General features: G+C 47.4%; 7 protein-coding genes across 7 annotated transcripts; 4 read left to right on the top strand and 3 right to left on the bottom strand.

Annotated features, from left to right (window-relative positions):
• Positions 1-551: 551 nt before the first annotated feature.
• Positions 552-4,967, top strand: BKA67DRAFT_538945 (uncharacterized protein; the record flags this gene model as incomplete). The annotated part of the gene is made up of 1 exon (XM_046100551.1): positions 552-4,967. The coding sequence occupies one exon, from the start codon at positions 552-554 to the stop codon at positions 4,965-4,967; it is 4,416 nt and encodes a 1,471-aa protein (XP_045955444.1).
• Positions 4,968-7,043: 2,076 nt separating this feature from the next.
• BKA67DRAFT_594287 (cytochrome P450) lies at positions 7,044-8,615 on the bottom strand (the record flags this gene model as incomplete). Its single annotated transcript, XM_046105036.1, has 2 exons — positions 7,044-7,465; positions 7,520-8,615. 2 exons carry the CDS (start codon positions 8,613-8,615, stop codon positions 7,044-7,046), a joined length of 1,518 nt encoding a protein of 505 aa, XP_045955443.1.
• A 7,240-nt stretch (positions 8,616-15,855) lies between these two features.
• BKA67DRAFT_522733 (uncharacterized protein) lies at positions 15,856-17,325 on the top strand (the record flags this gene model as incomplete). The annotated part of the gene is made up of 1 exon (XM_046098406.1): positions 15,856-17,325. The coding sequence occupies one exon, from the start codon at positions 15,856-15,858 to the stop codon at positions 17,323-17,325; it is 1,470 nt and encodes a 489-aa protein (XP_045955442.1).
• Positions 17,326-18,606: 1,281 nt separating this feature from the next.
• Positions 18,607-20,719, top strand: BKA67DRAFT_628150 (major facilitator superfamily domain-containing protein). Its single transcript, XM_046105566.1, has 5 exons — positions 18,607-18,856; positions 18,919-19,306; positions 19,373-19,908; positions 19,973-20,082; positions 20,145-20,719. The coding sequence occupies exons 1-5, from the start codon at positions 18,719-18,721 to the stop codon at positions 20,617-20,619; spliced, it is 1,647 nt and encodes a 548-aa protein (XP_045955441.1). The 5' UTR covers positions 18,607-18,718; the 3' UTR covers positions 20,620-20,719.
• A 530-nt stretch (positions 20,720-21,249) lies between these two features.
• Positions 21,250-22,956, bottom strand: BKA67DRAFT_594284 (cytochrome P450 alkane hydroxylase; the record flags this gene model as incomplete). Its single annotated transcript, XM_046105035.1, has 4 exons — positions 21,250-21,654; positions 21,712-22,129; positions 22,184-22,503; positions 22,564-22,956. The coding sequence occupies 4 exons, from the start codon at positions 22,954-22,956 to the stop codon at positions 21,250-21,252; spliced, it is 1,536 nt and encodes a 511-aa protein (XP_045955440.1).
• Positions 22,957-23,647: 691 nt separating this feature from the next.
• BKA67DRAFT_576337 (uncharacterized protein) lies at positions 23,648-25,025 on the top strand. The gene is made up of 2 exons (XM_046103565.1): positions 23,648-24,488; positions 24,558-25,025. Exons 1-2 carry the CDS (start codon positions 23,742-23,744, stop codon positions 24,927-24,929), a joined length of 1,119 nt encoding a protein of 372 aa, XP_045955439.1. The 5' UTR covers positions 23,648-23,741; the 3' UTR covers positions 24,930-25,025.
• Positions 25,026-25,076: 51 nt separating this feature from the next.
• Positions 25,077-26,170, bottom strand: BKA67DRAFT_523083 (putative alcohol dehydrogenase; the record flags this gene model as incomplete). The annotated part of the gene is made up of 2 exons (XM_046098438.1): positions 25,077-25,860; positions 25,911-26,170. The coding sequence occupies 2 exons, from the start codon at positions 26,168-26,170 to the stop codon at positions 25,077-25,079; spliced, it is 1,044 nt and encodes a 347-aa protein (XP_045955438.1).
• Positions 26,171-26,599: the final 429 nt, after the last annotated feature.

Raw genomic sequence — 26,599 nt, 5'->3', positions numbered from 1 at the left:
ACCATCAACATACCATCCACACCTTTGAATGCTAGCTGGATTCACGCTCATCACATACGACGTGAACTCCAAAGCTCCACTCCATCACAGTTGTATTAGTCTCCGCGGAACATTCCCCAAAAACCCTCTACCTACGATACCCTTGTCAGATCCCGTTGTCCAGAGCTTCTTCAACTTTTGCTTTAGCGAGATCTCTACGTTACATCTCCCTATATCAACCTTCCGGGCCGTTCGGGATTTCCAAATCTTCTTGAGCCTTAACCGACACATACAACACAGGGGGCCGGGTATCCCCAGATATCATTATTTACGTATATTTTTCCTCATGCAGATACTGGATACCCTACCAAATCAGCTGGTCTGTCAACGTCTTCAGAAAGTCAATCCACGGAGTGACCAAATTAATTTAATTTAACAGGAGGGATTTAATGATTTAATATTATGACTGGAACACGAGTTGGCCAACCTAGCAGTAAATATATATCATGTCGTCATTACGATCCCGGTCTCAGTCGAGAACCAGGAATGGGGATGGTTTTGCGACAAGAAGAATGGGTGGAGTTATGGAAACATCTCGGGAGGAGTTTCCACCAAGCCTAACAAATATTTCACGAAGAGAGGTAGACAACAATAGGCCTGTACCTCCCCAGAGCAGGGTACAGAGTCGAATTCCTCAGAACTATTCACTCAAGAAACCATTGACGTCTGCGTCGCGGCCACCTCTCACACACGAAACCAAGTCCTGGAGCTCGACAATTGCGATCCCTGGACGCCCGTTACCTATGGGAACTACAAAGGATCAGGAAAGAAGTGCCGGAGCACCAAAACCACGACCTGTTCTCCGACGCAAGAAATCTCTTGCCACACCGGAGGCAACTGGTATCCAGGAAAATTACAGGATTAGCTCAGGTAGGACGGGTTCGTCATCGTCTATACCACGGTCCCAAACCTCCCGGGATGCCTCAATCTCAGAGATGGATCGCAGCTTCACGGATAGTCCCATGGAAATCCAAGTCACACAAAAGTTTGAACTACCCAAGGCCATCACAAAAAGTACAACTATTTATCCTGAGCTGGATAGATACCGCAATATCCAAATACCTCGAGATGAGCCTTCGAGCGACTTGCTTTTCCGGCTGGCAACGCATGATCTACCACCGCCTACTCCCCTGTTCTCTGGTGCAAGCAGTCATAGCCAGCTGAGTACGTTTAGCGGCAGTCCATCGACCAGGTTTTCGGAGTCTCCCGGAGGAGGAGCTTACAGCCGCGACACTACACCAACATCAATGTCATCGGTGTCACCCGGTCTGATCATACCATTACGCAACTCAACAGCTCGAGCAAAACAAGTAACTCCTATTGAGACAAGACCACCAGTAACTCGACGGAGAACCGGGAGTATCTCGAAAGAAGGCGGCAATTTTATCGCCGAGCTTCAGGGTCTTTCTGCCGTTACGGAAGCGTTGACATCATCATCGTCCAGCTCAACAGTTCGTGAAGCAGCGAAGAAGGACAAGAAGAAAGCAGTTCTTCCACCCAATCCACCTCCAAGAAAATCCTCCCAAAAGCTCAAGAAGAATATCAAGGATGATGTTTCACCTTCCAAGTCTTCCAGAAAGCCGGCGCGGCCCATAATGACATCACCCTCTCCAGTGAGGTCTCCTCCAATGAAGTCCTCTGGTACGCAGAAACTTGTCACTTCACCTCAAGCTCGGCCGACGCCGCCTCCGTCTAGACCGAGCAGAGAGGGTACTCCAGATTTATACTCGCAATTTGGTGGTCCATTGCCTGTAATTCAGAGCAACCTGGTGTCAACGAATCTGTCTGAAAGACGGGGTAGTAACCAATTTGCACCTACTTCCTTGCCTAGATCTACAACTCCTTCATCGGTTCAGGATCGGCAAATTCAATCAAGACTTCCTGTTACTCGCGAACCTACACCTACACCAAAACCTACTTCCACGTCCCTCCCGCAAGTCAACAAAACAGAAAATGGTAGATCGACCCGGACGCCTAGTCCAAGCATTTCGACTTTTAAGTCAAGGTTTGGCATTTTCAGCAGGCGCAAAACCGACTCGGATGCAGTTGTGGAAAAGAAAGATCGATCAACGAGAAAAGGTCCAGCGGCCGGGACAGGTCATGAAGGCTACGGGAAAATCGGCGCAGTGCGACGGCGAAGCAGTAGCACAGCCAACGTTACTCGTGGCGTGCCAATGCCGAGCTCTTCATCGGATAGTCTGGCGAGCACTCAGTCAACAGACCCTTTCTTCCTCGCACGCCTCAATCCTGTGGTGATCGCGGGGGGTGAAGTCATCGAGAACCGAAATACTAGCACTGAAATAAGCCGCACGGAGAGCAACCAAAGTCTTCTACGTACTCGTCCCAGCATCGATTCGCGCAATGGCTCCTCAGTTTCGCTTGCCTCCCGGGAGGAGGCCAGGAACACCCTGTGGCCCTCGGCAATCCCGCGTGACTCCTTGCGATCTCGCCGGCCATCTGATAATAGCGATTCTGAGGCCGTCATCATGAAATCAACCCTTGCTTATAGACGATCTGTTCAGCGGTTACGGACCTCACCGGATCAGAAGCCCTTGAGCATACCACAGCCAATCAATACCAGAAGCACCTCCTCGCCATCTCTTGCAAGCGTTGATACGATCTTCACAGATGATTCTGTTGCGGTATCAGATTTTCAACCACCTCAAGTAGAAGTTGCCACAGCACCAAAGAAGTTGACAAAACGCGCCAAGTCGCCTCGCAAGTGGAATATCTTTGGTAGAACTCAACCTAAAGTAGCGAAGAGAGAGGCAGAAGTACCAGTGGCCGCTCCAGTTAAGATAGCGACGAGCAAGCCTGTTGCATTCTATACGATGATGGATGCGTCGGATCCCGATGATTCTGAAGAAAAGGAATTGGGTGAGATCCTGCGAGACGCAGAAGTTTTGGTCCCCCCAGGTCTACTACCGCCGCCTATTGTTCGATTGGATCATCAGCGGCAGCCATCAATTGGCAGTCAGCGCAGTGTAGATCAGACTACTCTTGAGATCAAAGCTACGCCGACGCAGACTCAAACGCCTTCAGTAATGACTGAGCCGCCAATTGCACCGCATATTGAACAATTGAAGCCAGAGAAGGAGCATGTCCCGGTAAGCACGGCCATTGGCAAGCCAAGTCGACTGCCACAAGTTGGACGAATCCCGAAGGTGATCAACACCCGTCCCGAGGGAACATCCCCCAAAAGTTTTTCTAGGCCGTTCAACAGGATTAGTTTGCAACTTCCTGCTTTACCTATTCCGGCTCCGGTGGGTTGCTATTCTGTTGCTCACGGGCCAAGTCCACCTGCGACTTCCACTCCAGAGCTTTCGCAAGATGCTTCGACTGTAACAACAGGTGCCAACAGCCCTCCTAGAGCAATTAAACACCGACAGAGCCGCTCGCTTGACCTGGGACGACCAGGTAAAGAGTTCCTGGCGTTTTCTCCCCGCAAAGGCTCCGAGTGCACTACCAGTTCAGGCTCAAGCAGTTCAGGTATTACAAGCTATGCCCATCATACAGCAGTTGTTCCACCTCCTACAGCACCACTTGCCGAGGATGAGGTATGGGACGAATACAATGACCTGCTTGGTGATGTGCCTCCTTCAGCTACTTCTTCAAAGGGTATACCTTTTCATCTCGAGACCTATGGATCGAGACTTACCAGGAAGGTTGTCGCGCCTCTGGAGTCTCCCACAGTTCGTACACACCCAGTCAAGGAACAGATAAACAACGTTCGAGATTCAATCAATACAGGGAAGTCTACGTCAAGTCACTTTAGCGCTGATATGACCGCGAGGATTAATGCTGCCTTCCGATTTGACTCTGATCCCCCCACCACACCTTTTTCGGTCTCAGAATTTGTGTCGGGTTACGGCGACCGGAATAACAGCGTCGAGCCCGTTATGGTTCCAGTCTCGTCCCAACGAAACAGTACTGGCTCGGCAAAGAGTCGACAGACTAGAGCATCCAATAGCAGTAGTGCAAGTGAGGAGACTCCTCTGTCACAAGTAAACATTCGGGTTGGTTCCATGACGGTCAGCAAATGGCTTACATTTGGCCATGTTCTGTTCAGCCCCGCCCGCGATGAGCTCATTCCAGTTGTCGGGTCACTTAAGCGACACTCGATCTTGGTCATTGACGGGCTCGGCAATGATGACTGGTCATTTTATGCTGCGGAGACCTACCCAGCGGCAACCTTCTTCAATATGTCTCCACGCGCCCCCTTGTCTCCGGAATATCGAACATCTACGCAGTTCCCACTATCACCCCCAAACCACCATCAGATACAATACACTTCTCATATGGACAAATTCCCGTTCGGAGCCGAAAGCTTTACTACGGTTGTTTTCAGGTTCCCTGCAGCAGCCCCGGAGGCTCATTTTCGGAATATTATCGCTGAGGCTAGACGTGTACTAAAACCTGGTGGCTATATGGAGCTCGCGATCCTCGATGTCGACCTGAATAACATGGGTAGCCGTGCAAGACGGGGCGTACGACGACTGAAGGAACGTGTTAGCATGCAGCAACCTGAAATCAATCTTAGCAGTACAGCTGATCTCATGTTGCGCCTCCTCGGCAATCAAGGCTTCACGGACGTCAAGTCTTGCCGCGTCGGTGTACCCGTGGCAAGTGCAATTACCAATTCATCCTCTGAGGAAGGTCACAATATAAAGAGAATGAAAGACGAACGCAGCTTGGCAGAGATGATGAGCGACGAGACAGAGAAGGGTGATGAGAATATCACCAAGATGGTCGCTAAAGTCGGTCGTTGGTGGTACAACCGGCTCTACGAGGCGCCTACCGACAGCAAAACTTCCATGTGGAATGATCGTGCTCTTTTAGCCGAGTGCGAGGAGTGGAAGACCAGTCTGAAGCTGATGGTCTGCCATGCCAAGGTTCCGGAGACAAGGAGTCGCCTTGCTAGTATTTAGTCTTGAATTCTTCAAGACTCTGGCAATACTTGAAAGCGACTGAACTGGTTTCAAAACTTTACAAGGCTGTGAAGACGCTCTGTAGAGAGACTACACGAGGGATCCTGGCTTTCATAAAATTTCCAATTCACCAGCATGGCATAGCGGCATATTTCACTTACGGTATCCAGCATATAACATCAAGACACAAGACGGCGCAAGCCACCGACAAGATATTGGCTTCAAAAGTGGCACTTTGCTTCGTCTGTGACGAGGCTAGTGCTGTTAATTCTTCGCAAGATAATTCAGGACCTCGCGGTCGATTGCACATATTCTCAGGATGCTGGGAAATACATTACGGCTCTTGCTACCTGCTCTACCGGTGGCCCTTGAGTGGCCTCCAGAGCAGAGTATGGACTTTTCTTTTCACATGCCATACAAAATTTTACACTAGCGCTTGACGCTCACTTATTAATATGATTATTGGATTACGCTCCGGGTTGCGCCTCCACGGTTGACGATCTCCAGAAGGGAAGGTCAACCATAGGAAAATAGGATTTGGGAGGTCGGGGGCTCAACCGTGGATGTAACGGGCACTCGGCAATGACAGGTTCTTGCACATTCACCTCACTCGCTCTGGTAGTGTTCTGGAAATGGTTTGATACGCGAGTGAAATAGGTGCGGTGGGTCAAGATTGGAAGAAATGGGACGATCATGCCTTCATGACTCTATAATGACGGCACGATCGATATGGCTCTCGCGTACTAACAGCCGTAAGGGTTCTCATACATGGAATTGTTCATTTGGATAGCGAGCGCCTCGACGCTTTAAGATACCCCTGTCTTTTCTGCAAACTCAATACAAATACTTGAATCACATTCTCTGACAGCCACGATTGCCACTTGACTGACATGTGACCATTTTGCAGGGGCGTATTTCAAATTATGTATTTGTCCAAGGATCCAGAGCGGCATGTCTGGGGGAAGATCAAGTTGATGGCACAGGCCAGCAAAGACGCTGATGCCCTGGCCATCGACATGGGAATCACTATATCACTATAAACGAATAGGCTGTCAGGTCTTAATGCTGTAAAAGAGCTGGAGTGCGCCGTTGAGGCCGGTATGAGCAACCTGGGAGTAATCAGGGCTACTACTACCAATGAGCCACTTAGCGTGGAATCCAAGGCTGTCAAAAATGTGACAATTGAAAGCTAGTTGGAGACGGATGTTATCGGGCTACAAATGAATCGTATCGATGATATCAAAGTGGCACAGCACCTCTGAAATGTAAAGTGGGCATGGACAGCAGGCAAGGCTTTCAGGGATCGGGGATGGCCCATGGGGAGAATAACCCTTGGGTACCGGATTTGACCATAGAGTGTATAACTAAAAGAGTGTTTCTGGACAATGTCGAAATGTGGATGATGGAGTGATACACGTTCCAGGATCCCAAGTCACTGGCTCATGCGTAAAATGACAACCAGTGCGTGAATTATGCCCCACGGGACACATTAGGGAAGGAATCACAAACAGCTCTCGTCAAGTTCCAATGTGCCATGGTATGATGGCGCGCATGATTCTCTTTATTATCAATGAAGAGCACATCTGGTTTTCGAGGTCCCATAAATCATGGTTTAGTGCAACGCCGTACACAACAGAGCATAAATTGCAGTTCAATTATAAAGAATAGTGTACAGTGTGAGATAATTTCAGCACATCTTCATTTTACTGCAACACTTCGAGCCGAGATAGGATTTCAATGTGGTTTTATTCTTTTCGGTGCTTATGTCGTTCATTTATACTGACCATGGTGTGATCTGCCGACCATGGTAATGCAACGTAGTCGGCTCATATGTACAATCTCGACTGGGAATATCCAGCAGTTGCCAGTCTATTTGCCAAAGATTTGGCGGGTATTATCGCGGGTATGCGTTGTCTAAATTATTTACTGTTCATTCCGGTCCGTGGGCATTCCGAAATCGTTTCTCAACGCCAACGTTATGCCGTGCTCGGATTGTTGTGCTATCCAATGTAATAAGTGCTGATATATCTGTGACGTGTAATTTACGAAACATGCATTTTGTAGAGAAAGGTGAATCTATGCCACCGTTCGTCGTTTAAATAGGATCTCAGCTTTTGAGTTGGCAATCTTACTCATCATGAACATCGTTGGCTCTGGCCGTCCCTTGCCGTCTTCGAGCTTGATATCGTAGTTGAGCACGAGATGCGATAGAATGACCTTGATCTCGTTGCCAGCGAAGAAGCGACCGGGACAAGCGTGTTTCCCGAGACCAAAATTAATATTGTGGTTGTCAATGCTGGTGAATTGCCACCTGTTTGCAGCTTCATCGGACTGCTGTCGCATTTTCCAGAAACGCAGACCATCGAAGACGTCGGGTGCAGGGAAGTATCGTTCATCATGGCTAAAGCCAATTTGAGGAGCCAGCAGGTTGGTTCCTGAGGGCAGGTGAGTGCCGTCTGATAAATCTATGGGCTTGACGACTTTGCGGATGAAAGAGGCTGATCGATCGTTAGTTCATCAGTCTCGGTGAGTAGCTTGTCATGTCTACTTACTGACGTTTCCGGCAAGGCGTTGCGACTCCTTGATAAAACTGTCCATTTTCTTTAGCTTCGCCATGCTCTCCTTTCGCGTCCAGCCATCACCATCTTCGAGAATGTCGTGTGCCTCTTTTCGCAATACTTCTTGGTGTTCTGGATATGTTGCCAGGTCGTAGATACAGTCCGTCGCCAGGTTACTTGTTGTGTGGATTGCCGCAGCGCATAAGATTAGGTGTAGTTTTGCCTGCATGCAATAATCCCTCTTTTGCTCCTCCGGCAGGGCATCCAATAACCACTGTACAAAGTCGTCTGGTCTTTCGCCACTCGGATCCAACTCCTCATCTTGTAGTCTCTCATCAATTATCGGCTTTAACAGCTCTGTTGCTTTGGCGACATCCCGGTCGATCTGTTTTAGCTCCGATACCAAGTACTTCGCTATAGGTCGGATCCAAGTCGGGAAAAATTGTAGTTTGATCACAACCATGAATGCTCTTACAGCGTAGTTGATGCTGAGATCCATCCACTCCTCGGTGCGTCCAAGCTCTGCTCCAACAAAGACACTACCACTTAACCTCGATACAGCTCGGAGGATGAACGGTTGAATAGTCATGGGCGTCCAGTCTTTGCATTCCTCAAACTCAGTTCTTTCGATATATTCGAGTTCTGATTTGAGTCTTGGTACCAATCGCCCCAGTTGTTGCGTCAACTTGCCCTTCAAAAGCAAGTGCATCGTGTCTGCGTGGTTGCCGAAGGTGAACTTGGTATACTCGACTAACATAGCCTCGCTAATCGCTACCGAGGCACTGAGTACTTCTTCAGGTAAGCCTTTCAGCTCGCCTACCAGATTTGCCGGTATCAGAGTCCTGACGCCCTCAGTTGCTTTTATCTGATATACTTGATCCCTAAACTTGTTGTAGCTGTCGCGAACGAGAGAGTCGGCACTAAACATCCACTTCATCCTCGAGGCCTTGTAGAACGGTGCCGAAACGCCATTGGATTTGTCGGGTTGGAAAAACCAAACCAAGAATAATGTTGTCGCAATTATGAGATAGTAACTGAGGTTGTTGCCAATTGCTACACTCGGCGTTTGTACTCCGACATTTGATGTCATGTTGGATGCTAATTGTAGCGACTCCATTGTTGCCGGCCCCCAATGAAGGGAAGGGAATATCCAGAAGGGAGGTCAGAGAGAAGGGTATCGTGTCCACTACCAAGCTCAACTTGCGGTTTATCATGAAAGAGACCAGGTGAGGGTAATCGTAGTGTTTTGTGGGTGCTAGGCTGCTCAAGTCCGCACAGAATAGGCGGTAGGTCGATGGTGGGCACAGTCGGCATGTATGGTCATAGACAGGCTGACGGTGAAATCAATAGTACCAGCCTTAAGCAAATTGGCCAGCCAAGGACAAGAAGCTTGATGAGTGGAGATGGGATCAGCTCTAGGAAGTCGAACGGCCAACCAACACCATATCCAAATGTGGCCCGCACGGAAGACTAGGCTTCCGAATCTGGGAATGTCAAAAATATAGTAGCCAGCTAGATTGACCGATACAAACGATCAAGGCGGGAAAGGAGAGGAGGTAAAGGAGAAAGATCTCGGAATCAAGTGGGAAAACATGCTGCAGATGAATATGTGCATTTTGCGTCAAACACTGATTTGCATCGCAGAGCGCAGATGGATACTCCGTCGCGTCGGATACGCTGAAGGGATTCTGCTACTGATTTGCAAAGCTCTTTTCGCTTTTCTGACAGTTGCGAAGGTCTGAAACATGGCCGGTGGGTGAGGCCGTGCTAAGGAGTCAGGAGTCGGGAGCTGTCACCTCCGGACCCTCGTCTCGCGGCTCTCAGCGCGTCACATTCTCCCCATCCCCCAAACGGCCAAACCGCTTGGGTTTTAGTGGCTTTCTAGCGACGGCAATCTGAATTCCCTTAGATAGTCGTTCTTTTAGTAGCCAACCATGCCTTGCGTAATCCCATATTGGGAAATTTGGGCGCCTCTCTTTGGGCGGAAGTGGCTATTGCCGATGTCAAAAAACGGAAGAGACCGCTAACTCAACCTTAGTCTACACTAGACTACACTAGACTAACCTACAAAGTGTGCGCGAATCGCCCGAGAACGTTGTTGATCTTATCCATAGATGCTCCATTTCGTAAGCGTTGGCGTCCAGCTGTCAATATCGAATCCTGTCGCTACAGATTACCGCTTTTTGTCTTACCCTTGTTTCGTTTGATTTCTGAGGGTCACAAGCGAAAGGTTCCGAAAGTTGTCCTGAATCTCTTGGCCTTGTCTCTGATCATGGGGGCCCAAGTGCCGATCCTCCAGGACGATCCACTATTCACTCCGTCCGGAAGCTTGATCTACATGATGTGCCTTGCATTTGTATGCATCAGATTCGTCCGTACAATTACAACCTCTGGGACAGATCCATATCTCCGTTGAGCACGTTTCGGTCGCTCACAACTGACCTGGATAAGCATTGCGCCAAGCCTTATATATAGTTAAGCGAGTCGCATGGGGCTGGCCGGGAAGGACTTGGCGAGGCTATTCTTGCCATTTGCAACAAGACCTCCGAGGCTTTTACTTGACTTTCTGTATACACGTTCTAGCGCGTCGCCACCGGGGTTTCTGTGAAACTGGTATTTGCTTCAATTTCATCTCGACTTTTCGTTTCGTTGGTAACAGAACACAGTATTCGCAACCCGTCATTCAAGATTGTCTTTGACAAAGAAGCGATCCCAGACTCTATGTCCTAGTGACTGCCATTCTATATGCCCTCTTCTTTTTTTGTTGCTCAGCTTTGGTATCGAGTAGCGTATCAGATCATGTAGATGGCCTCACGTTGTGATTACATTTGCTCAAGCCGACCCAAAACGATGGTTCTTGCTTGCGATCTTCATAGCTCGAACAGAAACATGCTCGACAATATGTATGAGATGCCCGTGAAGATTTGAGGGTTAAAGATAACTTTGCACACCGAGGCTAGGTCGTCTCAACTCTAATGCTATCTATCACCTCGGGCAACTGCAAAGTTGTATCAGCCTGGTATATGGTATCAGCCTAGGATAGGCTAGCCTACTACTACTGGGCAGTACTATAGAAAGCTAAATGATGTCAAGGAGGGCTGGGAGCTCCTTGAGTCCCACAACTTCTGCTATCAAGGGACCAATCACCTACGGGAGCACCCATTAGTGTTGACCAAAGAGATCTGTTCACGAATCAAAGAGACCATAGAATAGAGCTCTAGGATGCCACGATTCCGTACAGACTGCGGCACAATACGGCCAATGGACTCGACCAGGATCGTGACTCAGCCTCTCCAGCGCGACGATCTGCAGCTTGTCGAGCTTGTCGGCGAATTCTATGCGGCAAACGATTTAAACAAACACTTCTGTCGCAGGCATCTGAAACTGAGCAAAGGTTACGATAATCCAGGATGCCAGGTTGTAAGTTGACCTTAGATCACTGATTGCACTTGCAGAATCACGCCAAGCGAGTCCGTGAAACACTACCTTAGTTGTCACGGCATCTTCATCTTAGGCACTGCATAGAGCTCCTAGGCTATCTTTCACTATCTCATGAACAAATATTTCTTGAGACTAAGACCTTGGTCCAGATATTTTATCATGACCCCAGTGGGCATTTTCGGAGTTTACTGCATCGAAATAGGTGAAGCACAAAAATGTTCCTCCAGTGAAAATACTTCATCGTGATGTCAACAGTGACCTTTGCGAGCGTGGCGCAGATAAGAGTAGCGTACTTGTCCAATCTCGTGCTTGGAACCAAGCTAACCAAGTGCCATCGACCTTAGTCTATGCGCGCACATCTGGTGGGCACACCGTTTCAACATGATCGAAATATTATTGATGTCTGCCGATCGTCGCGTCTTCGAATTCAGAAAGATATGGCAACAGACGATTTCTACAACCATGTAGATGTGAAGCAAATCTGCCTCGGCTGGACGGGGTGGCACAAATCGATACAGCGAAAGGCAAAGGTGAGCATTACCAGCGTCCTCTGTTCATTACGTCTCTTTTCATGGCTGATGTCAGGAGCAACTCCTGAAGCAATTCAAAAGAGACCATCGTCCGTACACACGCTGGCAGTCACCAAGGCGTTTACGGGAGAATACTGTTCAACTGAGCAATGCCAGCTTGAGCTCAAGTTATGTCTCATCCTCGCATTGCGATGTCAGGCTGCCCTTCGGGCGATTTTGCTTCTATTAGAGCAAGGTCGTATATGAATATGAGTGCCTGGTCCTTCGCAAAGTCTCAACTCTTAAGCACTCTCTTATCCAATAGTACTCTCCCAGCGAAACTAAAGGCCCCTTATAAGATACAAGACACGAGAGACTTCAGCCAATGTAGAGAATCATACCCCGTACGGTTTTTCATTCAACGGACCACGCTAGTACTACACGGTACAGCCGATACAAGCGCTATAGTGCGACGAGTACTTCTGTTACCAAGTAACGGATTCGCAAGAAACCCGAAAGGAAGAAGTATATCATGTATCTATCTAACATCATTGTTCTGGCTAAGCGCAACGAAACGTGACATATTTCCGGTACAGCTATTTCATGAACAATCTGGTAGAAAGCCTGTGGTGCCACGGCAGGGCTACTCCAGACGACCTCAAATGAGTAGGACATATTATAAGCTAAAGGACAAAATGCGACAGACTACGAATCCGCGTTGTCAAACCATAAATAAAACTACAAAATCGTTGCTCTCGTCAACCTGGCTCGATGCAGCTTCTTACGAGGGAAGGGGCCTCACCATCTTTACACCACAGTCCATGACTAGATCGCCGGGGTGAAAGGAAACAGGGATTGGAGTACTGTCAATGAAGGAGCTTTGACTTCGCCCTCGGAGAACGACAATCATCGATGTCAGAGCTTTCGTGGCGAATTCGAAGTGACCATCGGTGATGCATCTTCTGCCTCTAGACCAGGACAGCATCTAGTTGTATTGGTGCCCTAGAAAATGTCTGAAGGATCGACAAGTTGAGTGGTAGATGGACGCGACGCTGAATCACATGGTGTCTTGCCAAGTGGCATGGCTTTGGGGACAAGTATAACTCATGGGAAAGACAGAAAGATGTGAGGGAGGGCTTTGTGTTAGAGTTTGAGGTAAAATATGAAGGGAACGACTTCACAATTGAGTGACTGCTTAGTATCCGGATTCACCTGGCAAGATCCAGTATCTCGAGGAGTGGAAGGGATTAAGCGATGACAATAAGTGGATACATGAGGCTGACACCAGCCAACGACAGATCGCGGAGTCGGAGACAAGCCGTCCTAACCTCATCTACATCAGTCCTTCTTAATCTGAACAATGATCTTTGAAATTTTCATAAGGAGCCTCTATGTTTTGCGCGTTCAGGTTGATCTCGCAGAGACCAAGATGGGTTTTGCATGCTACATTGACCAGGTTCCACTCGATATCGGCAGCGAGGACATCAAGTACTGTTCAACAAACATGCTATCCAACATTTTGCTGATAGTCAAGGTTGTATCAAGAGGTAGTGGTTTTTGCTCTTCAACAAGCACAGACTTAATTCATTTTGCCCTGAAGTCTAACTGTCAGTAGCTATAAAGAACTCATGCTATCACAGTCGCCGACGAACGTTTATCAAGTCTGCTCTATACCACGTAGCAGTAGATGATGGCCTCCAGGATCTGGAAATTGTGATGTTTCAATACCTACTTCAGAGCTTTCCGCAGCCTCCTTGTGATAGCTATTCAATCACCGACGACATTTCCATGCTGTGCACTGGGCAGTTGTCACGGATTGATTCTGGTAGACAGAACTATTGGTGGCAGATCGCTTACGGTGAGCCAGAGATGATTTGTGTAAGGACGCGGCGTAATGTGTTCGACCGAACACTGGTCAGCCATGTGCTTGAGAAAGTATTGCAGCCTCTGCAACGGAGCAAATACTGCAGAACAACCATATATAAAGGCGCAAGGGTCATCTTGTGGCCAAGACACCAGCAAACCGGGAACAAACTTCGGAGAACTTCATAACGCTTCCGATAGCATGAGTATCTGGACACGTTAATCTAGGTTGATTCCTACTGAGCCGTCGTTAATTGTTTGGGTTGACCGATACACCGTGTGGTGAACAGCTTAATCCAGATGTTCCCAGCTGTTCGCAGGGAATGACGCAGACCATACTCTATCCTTTGACGACGAGTAGCTTCAAATAGTTGATGATCTTGCGTTCCTTTTCCAGTATGAAGAGGGCCTGGAGACGGTATCTGCTGTCACAATCTTTGAAGACGAGGGTGATTTAATCATCTCGATTGTTAGCAATCATACACCTTCTCAAACCATCCCCGAAAGGGTTCGCAACATCCTGTCATCAAACAGTCAATTTTCTCTCAATATTACGACAAACCTTTCCTACAAAATTCTAATAGCCTGAGCTCAAGGGTTGGTTGTGTTTTAAGCCCGAGTGAGATCCGGTGGAGAGATACTGATAACTTCATACTTCACAACAGAAGCGATTCACTGCCATTTTATATGTTATTGAGTTAATCCGAACAATGTACTTTACATGGCCATTGGAATACCCTGCTACCTCGTAGCCCTCCTTCATAAGGTCTCTGGCTTGTCAACGCCGACCGAAAACAAAACATGAACTTGTCCTTGCTGACAGCTAATAGCAGCGCTAGACGCAGGTGTTCAATCATTCAATTGAGAACTAAGTAAACTCTTCATGTTGATATAGTCGCGTCTCCATCACTTGCAGCCGAAGCGAGGTCAATTGGCAGATCAGAGCAACTCACGTCGGCTTATTGCGCTTTTCCTGGCTGACTTTGGCGGCTGCCCGCATCATAGCATAATGATTGTCCTTTTTCTGCTCTTCCTTCTCCTTCTTCTGTCTCTACTTCTCTTTTTTGCGCTTGTCCTGACTATTCTTACCAGTGCGATCCGTGATGTCTTCGTAATCGAGCTCCCGCTCGAGACTGTCCTCTCTGCGGCTGGAAGACATGCTAGTGTAGTTTTTGTGCCTGATTTAAAATTAGCGAAATAGAAGCCCTCTTATGTTGGAAACGTACGTATTTCTATAAAAAGCTTGAAGGGGTAATTTAGGGGTCACTTTCTAAATGGCGGATACTAGCAAGCTATGGCGTGTAATGAATCGATTTGGAGCTGCAAGGTCTGGGTCTAGAGTTGTGGGCTATAGTCGATGGTCTATTGAATTTTCAGTATCACTACTCGCGAGCATTCATTGACTTTATACTTTCATGTTATGGCTCGTTGGGACGAATCTGTTGGCCGGTTGAGCGCACCGCCAACCTGTCTCGAGGCTGTGGCCTCTGAGCGCCAGCCCATCTTTGTTGGTAACAGAAAGGAATTCATATCCTTGTAAATCGCGATAGTTATGCCCTCCAACGGCATGATCGTTTTTAAACGTCTTAAAGGCGCCAAACAAAGCCACCCCTTGCCGACAGATCTGGTCGTTCGCTTCGTGACGACCGGCCTAGTTGTTCGTTGTTCGTCACAATCTGTGACCTAACCTCGGTGGTAGCCTCAGGCGGATTTGGGAGCAATGCGGATTCGTACAGGCCTTGTTGTTGAAACCCCCTAAGCATTGTATTTACAATTAGGCCCCTCAAAAGCAAAAAAAAAAAAAAAAAAAAGCCTAATTGCAATAGCACGAAGCCGGCAATTGGCGACAAGGTATGGACTAGTCTAGCGCTTTATGACTGGCGAAATGTATAATTAACCATTAGCAACTAGTGCTTCCCGATAATTCATAATTGACAATTAGCAATAAATGTATATTGAGAGTTGGCCATCACTCACAATGATAGTATGTGATCAAGGATAGTTTGCAGCTGGCGATGGAGTGCAGTTGGCGATGGAGTGCAGTTGGCGATCGAGTGCGGTTGGGTGCGATGAGGATAACCTAATATGATTAGTCCCTTTTACTTGTTCCAATCGAAATCCAGCACTTTAAGATGCCCTAGTGTATGCCTAGAAAAACTACTACAGTATTTCTTAAAATGGGGGTTTCAACATCAATGCTTAGAAGCTAACGCCAGTACTGTAGTAGTAAACTTGTGGCCCCGCTTAATTAGCCAACACGTTTCGACTCCGCCGTGGAGCAGTCTAACCTTACCCCATTTCTCTCATCCGGAGGCTCGATGCCTCTATTCTATTTAAAATCAAGCACATCTCGCCTGACGACCCAATCTCGAGTATAAGGCTATCACTAAATATCATTCTGCCAACCGTTTCTTTCCCGTTGAACCAAATCTTTACACTCGACCACTGTACATCATCCCCTCGAATGATCCGCTCTAATCATCTCTTTACTTTCCTCTTGACATCACCACATCCAAGATGGCAGCTCGCCAGGACTCTGACAACCTTGCCTGGGACCGAAGTGATGAGCTCTGGGAGGAGAAGCGGAACCAAATCCGTTTAAAATCTACGACTCACAAAATTGTAGCTTTGGCTGAGAGAATGTTCGGAGGGCCTGTGGTCTTTGTTCCACCAATACTAGTTGGCGGTTTTAATGTGCTATACCCTATTCATGTCAAGGACTCTTCAGTTGCGTTCCCCGTCCTTGCTCGGCTGCCTTATCGCACCGAGGCACTCTTTCACGAAGAGAAAACACTCGCAGAAGTTGCGACAGTAGCATATATTAGTCGACATACTCAACTCCCGGTTCCAGATACGCTTTACCACGGTATTGATCCCGACGTCGGACCCTTCATGATTATCCAGGACCTTGGGACCCGACGGGATATGTGTGACTCTCTTCAAATGCCGGGTCAAGATCCTGACGAATCCCCTATCTTGGATCCCAACATTTCCGACAATAATCTCAGGAGCATGTACAATCAAATGGCACGTTGTCTATTACAGCTCGCACAGCCGACTTTTCCTTGCATCGGATCCCTTATCAAAACAAGCGCAGGATTCGATGTAATAGGACGACCAATTACCCTCAATATGAGTAATATGGTTCAACTTTCCAATATACCCCAGACAATTTTCCCATCAAAGACCACCACGTATAAGACTGCTAATGACTGGTATGTGGCGTTAACCGAGATGCAAATGGCAACACTGCTTTTCCAGCATAATGATATTGTCTCATCAGAGAACGACTGTAGGACAAAGTACGTTGCCCGTCAACTATTTCGCAGGCTAGCTAAACAAGGTCGGCTGTCAACATTTGGATTTGCTGGCTCCAAGACTGCTAGTGCGACGTTCCCAGTGCCTGATGGTTCGAATTCATTCCGACTCTGGCCTGATGACTTTAGACCTGCCAATGTTCTCGTCAACAATGAGCAGATTGCCGGGATTATCGACTGGGAGTTTACTTATGTGGGACCCACACAGTTCGTTTTGGACCCCCCTTGGTGGCTCCTTATTGAAGTGCCCGAGATGTGGGAGAAGGGTATTGATGATTGGGCAAGCGTTTACGAAAGACGGCTAGAAACCTGGCTTTCGGAAATGGAAAAAGCTGAAAGGGATATGAGTCCGGGTTCTCTATTGCTCTCTGCCCATATGCGGGAGAGCTGGAAAACAGGCCGCTTTTGGCTTAACTATGCTGCTAGGAAGAGCTGGGCGTTTGATGCTATCTACTGGAAATACTTGGACGAAAGATTCTTCGGCAAGCGGGATTATCATGGCCCTACAGAAGAACTATGGAAGTCAAGGGTACATCTTCTGAGTGAACAGGAACAGATGGCGATGGAGTCGTTAGTACAAATAAAGATGGAGGAATCGAAGGAACGGATCTTAGTTGACTGGGAAGCTGCAGAGGCAAGGCAGCTCTTGTCATCATTTCTGTTCGATTAAGAAGGCAATCAAAATTTACTGTCTTCCTAAACTGGATAACGTCGAGGATAAATCTGACCTGTCCACTAACATCCAAAAAAGAAATACCCTGAGACACTATCTGGTACTCGTACTATCAGTACCAATACAGGAGTCAACTGCATACTGCTTTATGGTTCTCTCCAATGTATACACTGCTTCGCTTGTTTGTCGACGTGCAGCTAGGACGATGCGGCAGAGAACTGAAAACTTTGCCGGGAAGGCAATGTAATGTCCTCTATAATCGAACCTCGGCTACTAGAGAAGCATGAGGTCAGCGCGTAGTCATTATTGGATAGCTTTGACTGGGTGCTACACGATGAGATGACCTGCGTTCGGATCGGAATTCATAGGTTGTGCGCGACAATTCTATTTTATGTTAGGCACGAGTCCGTCCCTATGTTGAGATAAGTTCTTGGTTATAATTTTCAAAGGCAGTCCATGACCATGGCAGAAAGGGGATCTGCTTCCCCCTCTCAAAGCCTTTCCGAAATAGATAACATATCACGATTGGTCTTTTTGGTTCGTAATGGACTTGCCGTCCAGCCATGCCTTCGCCCAGGAATAAGCATCAATCCTGGAGCTATTGAGCTCAATCTTGATGCCGCACCATCTTCGACAAACACTTACAGCAAATCTTCTTTAATTGAGGCCCGGTTTGGCCTAGGTACTGCGATAAGTCGTGTTATATAATATCCATGAAAGATATATAATAGAGATGGGGTACCTTTATGCCGGCTGTGTAACTAGTATCGATATACTCGAGCGAATGGAAGGCCATAGCCAATATGGAGTGCTCCCAGCGGAGGAAAGCTCTTGAAAATTGAGATGCGAACCCAATCATCTATTAGGCGCGAGTCAATTGTATCACTGAGAATTTGCCCCATGCTTGGCAAACAATGTTTTACTAATGTACACCTTTAGCGACCAACATGTCCTCCGCAGTTGCACTTCCTTAAGTCTCGCCACAAAGCAGGGAGGGTCTTCTTCCTTAAATCAGAAGCGGGCCCTTGTAAAGACTAACCGTAAGAAATTCGGAATCGGGCGTCATTTTGTGTTTCTACTATCGATCTCGGCGAAATAGTCTTACTTTGTTTCGGTTGTTAACTTCTCGCCTGGTCTAAACCGCCCCTTCTAATATGCTTAAAACAGTTTAGGCTTGCTGACCCACCAATTAGCAAAGGTCTTGGTGTCGGCACCGGCCCTCATGTTAACCCCCGATATGAATATGCTAGACATCATTCATTCATGGCTCATTCAAATAGAAACATATTCATTCCCATCCGGAAGAAAATTTATTTATCTCTCCAGAGAATCATTTTGCTCATGCCTCTTGTTCTCAATATACCAATTGGCACTTAGGAAATATCCCACGATGGAGGCCAACACAAATGATGAGAAGCTGGATTCTCAGGGACAAGAAAATCTCGTACCGACAGTACAATACGCTCATGGGCTTCCTCTTGCACTAATATGCCTTGGACTTGTCCTTTCTGTGTTCTGCCTCGGACTTGTAAGCAGCAAACCCATCGATTTAGGCCTTGGGCATCACGCACTGACTCCAAAACCATTTAGGACCGATCGATCCTTGCAACCGCGATTCCAAATATTACGAGCGAATTCGATTCCCTGAATGATGTTGCATGGTATGGTTCTGCCTATTTACTGACGACATGTTGTTTCCAACTCATGTTCGGCAAACTCTACGTAGAGTTTAAAGAGAACTGGGTTTTCTTGATTGCACTGGGGCTTTTCGAAATCGGCTCACTTATTTGTGGTTGCGCCCCGAATTCCTTGGCGCTCATCATAGGTCGAGCTATACAAGGAATTGGTTGCGCTGGCGTTATGACTGGTGCACTTACTATACTGGCGCAAAGTGTACCACTGAGTAAAAGACCTATGTTTACGGGCGCTATTGGTGGCATGTCTAGTATTGCACAAATCATTGCTCCAACTTTAGGAGGTATGAGTAGCCCAAGGCTTTTGTATGCGATGCCGGAATCCTCAGCTAATTTATAGCATTTTGCAGGCGTTTTTACAGACCGTGCCACGTGGCGCTGGTGTTTTTGGATCAATTTACCGCTAGGGGCTATCACAGCTGTCGTCGTCGCTCTCTTCGTCAAGCTACCACCAAAGCACGCATCAGCCAAGAAGATCAATTTCAGCGAGCTTGCTCGAAAGCTTGACCTGCAAGGAACGGTCGTCTTGATGCCCTGCATTGTGTGTCTTCTCCTTACTCTTGAGTGGGGCGGCCTGACATACCCTTGGGGCAACTGGCGCATCATCGTCTGTCTCTGCCTGTTTGTCGTACTGTTTCTGGTCTGGCTCTACATCCAATACGTCAAAGGCGATGATGGCACACTTCCTCTACGAATTGTTAAGCAGCGCTCAGTTGTGACTGGCATGGTTTTCATGTTTGGCATCGCAGGTTCGTTGTTTATCGTCGTGTATTATGTGCCGATTTGGTTCCAGGCTGTGAAGAACACAACCGCAGAACAGTCCGGTATCAATTTTTTGGCCACATCAGGCGCCATGTCCATCAGTGCTGTCTTGGCAGGTATTCTGGTAAGCATCATCCTGTCTTTGTTGATCCTCCTCGAGTGGACCATATTGACAACCTCTGTCTCAGACAAGTAAATCTGGGTACTATGTGCCGCAGATGTTTTGCAGCTCTGTCCTTGTGTCGGTGGCTGCAGGACTGATGTACCGTTATAGCCCCGATACTTCAACCGGTTACTGGTAAGCACTAATCTTTGGTGAAATAGATGGATGGCCTGGTTTACTAACACATATCTTCATAGGGCTGGCACGTTGGTCATGTTCGGTCTTGGGTGTGGCATGGGCATCCAGATGCCCCTCACAGCTGTACAGACTGTATTAAAAGGCAGTGATATGCCAATCGGCACATCAGTTATTATACTGGCTCAGACAATTAGCGGTACAATCTTTCTTGCCGTTGGCCAAAATCTTTTCCAGTCCGAGCTTGTAAGAGCCTTGATTACCGATGCTCCGGATATTAGTCCTGCTCTGGTGCTGCAGCACGGCGTATCTGGAATCAGGACATTTGTAGAGGAGACCTACGGTGCAGGACTAGCGAGAGGAGTGATAGAAGCATACAACTCGGCCTTGAAGCAAACATTTATTGTTTGCATAGTTCTCTCTTGCTTGACAATAATTGGCGCTATTTTGATGGAATGGAGGAATGTAAAGATTGAGAGCGATAAGGAATATTTGGTGGGCTCTGAGGGATTGGCAAAGGATCCATCCGTGGTCTGAAACCATGATTTCAGATATGCATACTGTTGGTATGTATTGTACCATTAAGAGTCAGTTCTGATATATAATATTGTGGATTGGGGAGAGTAACTGAGATAGCTTAATGTTATTCTACTTTCAAGAAGTTATCGCCATTCGTCTCCTTGTCACGATTGTGCTATAGAAAACGAAGTTCGTGACACTCCTGTCAGCCTCTACTCGAAGCATATACTGCTGCATAACATTGTGTATTGCCTTTGATTTAAGGCAAGAGATCACAGCGATTTGTCGAGTCCTACCAGTTATCCCATTCGGGGGCTATACACAATCGGGCTGTAGTCTACGTCCTTGCCACTAATTATCCTTCTTGAATACACGTAGTATCGTGATGATGGCTCGAGAGTGTAGTATAGTAGACAGATTTCGAATTCTATCACTCCAATAGAATCTCCCGAAAGCTGTTCATTTATCAGACCAAAAGCAGTCTTCCTACGATGTATTCAAGTCACGAATACAACTAAATGACAGGACTGGCCGAACGAGCCGAACACACTCAAGTAAACACCTAGCCATTGCGGGACTCACCTCGATTGCAAATGATCGGTACATTTATTCTACTGCTGGTCTTGTCCTTGGGCCTTATCTGCAATATTAGAATGCAGCAATCTTCACACTTCGGCCTGGGCACCCCACCACCTCAACCTTCTGAAATTGCCCACCGGAACAGTCTCTTGATTCGATTCGTTCGTAACGTTGCATCATCCGCGATAATACAAATCCCATCTCTACAAGAGCAAATTGCTGTCCGATACAGATCCGAGGTCCGCCATTGAACGGAACGAACTGCCAGGGTTTCGGTTGCCAGTGCTCCCATCTATCTGGAGAGAATTGGTCGACAGGAGCGAATGTCGAAGATGGCGGTGGATAGAGATCAGGACGTCTTTGCATCAGAAATGTAGAATAAAAGATGGTGTCTCCAGCGACGACGGTAATATCTGGATGCGAAGGATTTGGTCCAGCTAGCGAAGAGTCTGTTTTGGCAGAGCGAACATTGATCTAGTGCAGATGGTTAATTCATAAGAGATTGTATATTCTAGCAGGTTTAACACTCACCGGTACTGCTGGATACAGCCGCAATGTCTCGTTCAACGTATGGTTGAGGTACCTCATATTTTTCAGCTCCTCATAATTTGGCGCCCTAGAAGTCCCGCAACTAGCGATCACCTCTTCTCGAATCTTGGTATAAACTTTAGGGTTGCGTGCCAATTCATACAAGCACCAGGACATGGTCGCCGCGGTGGTATCCCTGCCAGCAAGCAGCACAGACATGATCTGATCCCTGATTACAGTCGGATTGCGGGTGTGGCTTATGAGGGCATGCAGGAACGTGAAATTGTTGTCAGATTTCGACATATTCTCAAGCTCATCATCCCGCAGCAATAAGGCCTTTTCAACGAATGGGGCAATGAAATTTTCCATGACCTTGATACCACGTTTGTACCTGCCGCGAGGGATAAATTTTTCGACCGGCCTATAATTTTTAGTTACCAGGTCGTGAGTGAGAAAAAGTTATGGGCGGACATACATTAGAAGCTGAAACGTCATTTGATCTCGCTGGACCTCGGAAAAGGCTGCGGCGAATTCGTTTCGTGGATTTTCGAGGCTCCCGACACTCTCTCCTAATAGAAAAGCCGTAATTGTGTCGATTGTCATTCTGTAGAATAGATCCTGGATATCGAAGGTAGTGCCAGGCGGTGGAAACTGACTCAGCATAACCTCCGTGCATTTTTCAAATATGGCCACATCATTCAGACGAGTTTTAACGAACATTGGCCGAATCAGGCTACGACTCTCTTGCCACTGCTGTTCATCTGTAGTAAATATGGAATCGCCTAGAAATGGTTTCTACAGGTAAGGGTCAATCGTGGTGCACACTATACTGGGAATGTCATGATGAGCGCATACCCACACCCTGTGGAAATCCTCGCCCTTCCCGAATGCTCCAAACTTTCCGGTAAGTATTGTCTTGATGTGTGATGGCTCTTGTGTGAAGATGTAACGTCGGGTCCCACTAAGATTAATCTCCACAGCGTTAGGAATCTGGGATGTTGTGTAATTTTGGAACATATCCCGGAATGCTTCATGAATTCTGTTCTGAACTTGGGCGCGTCCAATTCTCAGCATCCAGCTGAGGGCAGTGAAGGGATCTCTTGCCAGGCTGGGTGCATGCATGCCCCCAGCCCTCCTCACTTTCGCGGCATAACGTAGTCGAAGGAAGAGATGTACCACGACAATAGCTATGACAGCGATCAAACCTGCATGGCTTGGTGTCAAGTCTGGTGCAAGAACTGTAATCATGATAGTAGATGTCTGCGAAGTTGGTTTTCTGGTCTGTTTTGGATATTACTAAAGAATAGATATGCATAGACTGGTGGTCGCTTGAAAGTTTGAATTATCGCTGGGGTACAGTTATATAAATATGAAAACACACAAGTTATCAACGTCGCGGACGCAGGCAAAGCAGTCTTCCGTAGGCATGGTTCAGGGATCTAAAAGTGATCAAGTTTCACATAGAAACATTTGATATCTATCATCCTGCAGTAATGACATGTAAACAGGTTATTGATGATGATCATGATGATACCGGTCGACGTCGACCATACAGCGTCAACGGCCATCGTCCGATCAGGCGAGGCCGGTTCTCTGGGCTTGGGAGTCAATTCCAGGAATTGGTTCATTAAGCTATTATAATGAACAACTTAGCTAACTCGTGTCAATCGATTAAAATTGATTGGGTACATGTGGTGAAGTTGAATCTGGCTGTTTAAGTTAGGGTCTACGTTTCGTAATGCACCCCAGAACTAGCCAGGCGCCATGCGTTCGATCTATGTCACCCGTCCAGGAAGATTTGTCATTAAAGAAGCATTCGAATGGACTAGGTTCGGTTAGATGCAGGGAGTGACTGTGGTGGACCTGGTCGACGTCGACCATTTTCTCCGGTCTCCACTTATCATGAGACGGGGGAGAGCCCATGGTCGTTCCCCGAAACATTTCTCTTTTAGTTGACCCGCTCCGTAAAATCAGCCCATGCCGTCAGTACACGCCACCTTCTTCATTGTGTTCCGGCTAGGTAGCAAGTCAAGATGAGTACAACCAACAAACGTATGCGCACGCAGGATCAATTAGAACGCAAGCGCGCTGCCGACATACTCAACCACAAGGTTCGCAGAGCAAAAGATAAGAATCGGTTGGATCAGCTTGAGGCTGAGGTGAAGCGTCTCAGGTCAGAAGTGGACGACCTCACTGCGAAATTACAGATATCACAAGAAGAGGTAGCAAGATGTGCGAAATGTTCAAAAGCCGAGCAGGACAGATTAAGCCATTCCTCCGCTACCAACCACGGCCAGGTTCCTGATCAGCCCGATGTGTCGTCTCTCTTGGCACACTATTCTGACAGCCGGTGTGGTAACAATATTCCTACAGCCTGGATGGTGTCTTCTGAAGCTCCTATAGAGGTTGATTTCCGCAGTATGGGAACTGCTAGCAGCATATCTGCCGTTGTGGATGATCGTATACGTGTGAGTCCAACAGTTGTAGACTCGAGGCAGATGCCCGTGCTTTGCATATGTGGGGTCCGCCATGGGAAATCAACTGATTGCCTAGAGTATACGAGTTATGACATGCTCCTAAGGGCACACCTCAGCCTTTTGCGTGGTGTGTCAGCATTCGTGCACATTCCCCAATCCCCAAGCCTATTAAGCTTGCAGCTCGAAGTGTCGGATGACGACAACCCAATCACGAAAGTCCTCGGACATATTTTTCGACACTTCGAAGTAAGCGATATGCCGACTCGTTTTGCTGTCTATATATTGATATACCGTTTGTTACGAGTAAGCTATTCAAATAGCCCTGTTTGCTCCAAGCACCGTAAATAATTGTTATAGCTAATGGCATAATAGTGGCGATTATATCCAAATCCCCAGGCTTACGAGGACGTGCCTGCCTGGTATCGGCCTTCGCGTGCCCAAGAGACTATACCGCATAATATTTCTATTGACTATCTTCCTTGGCCTGAACTGCGTGACTTTATGGTCATCCATGAGAATGTTCTTTACAAGGAGGGACATAGTGTACAGATGTACATGGAAGGTGTTCGCTTCGTATGGCCCAAGAGTAAAGAACTCATAGTCAACTGTGGCAGGTACGGGATGAGCTTGAATCCGGACTTTCAGAGTTCTATAAATCAACTTTGGAATTGGCAGATGAGCCAGTCCTGGGCGGATAACCATTCCACATTAAGTTGCATGGTTAACGTACATAATGGCTCCTAGTTCCTGCGTAAAAGAGGGATAATATACACGATTAAAGAAGATAGCGAGAAGAAAGCTCACGTAAATTAGTAGTTCAAGGGACCAAGATGATTGAGGATTAATCTCTCTATGAACCATGCAGTGTAATGCTTGTAAACGATGAAGTGTCTATAGCTCTACCACTATCTTGGTCGCGCTTACCCCAGCTTTATTGCTCTGAAGTGCCTCTTGGATATACTCTAGACCCTTGCCAACCACGAGTGTACGAGGGGCACATTTGAGTTGCCCGGACTGTAAGGCCGGTGTGACAAATTCCTCCCACATCTGCTGCGAAATATCATTAATTGAGAATATCATTCCCGCCTTGACATTTTCTGGCAGGCCTTCTGTCGGAGGCGGGTGGGAGCAAACCAGGTATCCGCCATTACCAATTTGGGACAAAAGTTGTAAATCCTGCTCGTATGTGCTAGGGGTCGAGACAGCGTCAACAATACCAGCAAACGTTTTCTTATCGGCAATAACGTCAACGACCTTTTGCAAAACTAATGGATCTTTGTAGTCGAAGGCTTCAGTGGCACCGAGAGATCGGCACAGTTCGAGATTTTGTGAGCCTGCAAGGGCGATCACGGTGACTCCGCTTGCGACAGCCAGTTGAATAGTCATCGTTCCGACTGAGGATGACCCTCCGTGGACGATAATTGTCTTTCCACAAGGGATTGGAGAAAGCCTCGGGTAAGGAAGTCCCATGGTCGGGGTCGGGACTCCTGGCAAAGCCTCCCCTGGGGTCTGAAGTGCTAGGCCGCATATCGCTGTTTCAAGGGCCAAAGGCAAGACCGAACCATCTGCGTACGATATGGGTGCGGGCAGGATGGCTGCTTTTGCAGCGGGGGCAACAGAATAGAGTGCGAAGGCAGCATCCTGAGGCTTCGCTGTTACAGCACCGATGGTATGCCTATGATATAATTAGTTTGAGTGTCTGAAATCACTAAGCACATGACTTACGCAATTACACGGTCACCTTTTGTAAATCTGGTTACATCGGAACCGACCTCGAACACCTCTCCGGCCACGTCGCAACCTAGGATTGTTGGCCATTGTTGCACGAATATTCCGATATCCTGCATATGCCAATCTAGTGGGTTGATCGCAACAGCCCTGTTCTGGATCACGATTTCACTTGGTCCTGGTTTGGGCATAGGTGCGTCGCGTACTTGCAAAGATGCACCCTGAGCGTCAAGCCATGCTGCTTTGTTTGATGCCATGATTTGCCTGATATCGACGGAATTGTTACACGAGATAGAAGATTGATAGTAGTTCTGTGTGGAAATACTAACCACCTCATCGCATGGCGGGAAATGGGATACTTTATATTCAAACGCGCCTAGAAACTAACACGTGCCTACACTGATGAAACACGACTACTCCTATAGAAGTCATGATCTGTATTAACTCTCTGTATGAAGATTCTGAAAAACGCATTAGCAAGGCTTACAAATCTGAAAATCCTCTATTTTATACCATAGCTGATGGCTGACAAATTTACATAAGACTTTGTATTGGCTTCTAAGAGCTAGGAATGAAAACATGGCGCATTGGCCGAAAACTAAATCAAGACTTCGCCCGGCACGTAGCTGGCGCTACCAAAGCATGCATGTGCCCAGGCGGCTTTGGAATGCTTTTCTCCAAAGAGA

This window comes from Truncatella angustata, assembly GCF_020726525.1.
Source record: "Truncatella angustata strain MPI-SDFR-AT-0073 chromosome Unknown BKA67scaffold_7, whole genome shotgun sequence".
In the NCBI taxonomy this organism is placed as follows: Eukaryota; Fungi; Ascomycota; class Sordariomycetes; order Amphisphaeriales; family Sporocadaceae; genus Truncatella; species Truncatella angustata.
The sequence above is the reverse complement of the archived record's forward strand: the minus strand, read 5'-3'. Positions and strand labels throughout refer to the sequence as shown.

Bases quoted from the DNA above. Each gene is read 5' to 3' on its own strand.
- BKA67DRAFT_628150 (XM_046105566.1), top strand. From the start codon at position 18,719: ATGGAGGCCAACACAAATGATGAGAAGCTGGATTCTCAGGGACAAGAA. The intron at 19,307-19,372 runs GTATGAGTAGCC...AGCATTTTGCAG, and splicing joins CATTGCTCCAACTTTAGGAG to GCGTTTTTACAGACCGTGCC. The intron at 19,909-19,972 runs GTAAGCATCATC...CCTCTGTCTCAG, and splicing joins CTGTCTTGGCAGGTATTCTG to ACAAGTAAATCTGGGTACTA.
- BKA67DRAFT_576337 (XM_046103565.1), top strand. From the start codon at position 23,742: ATGAGTACAACCAACAAACGTATGCGCACGCAGGATCAATTAGAACGC. The intron at 24,489-24,557 runs GTAAGCTATTCA...ATGGCATAATAG, and splicing joins TGATATACCGTTTGTTACGA to TGGCGATTATATCCAAATCC.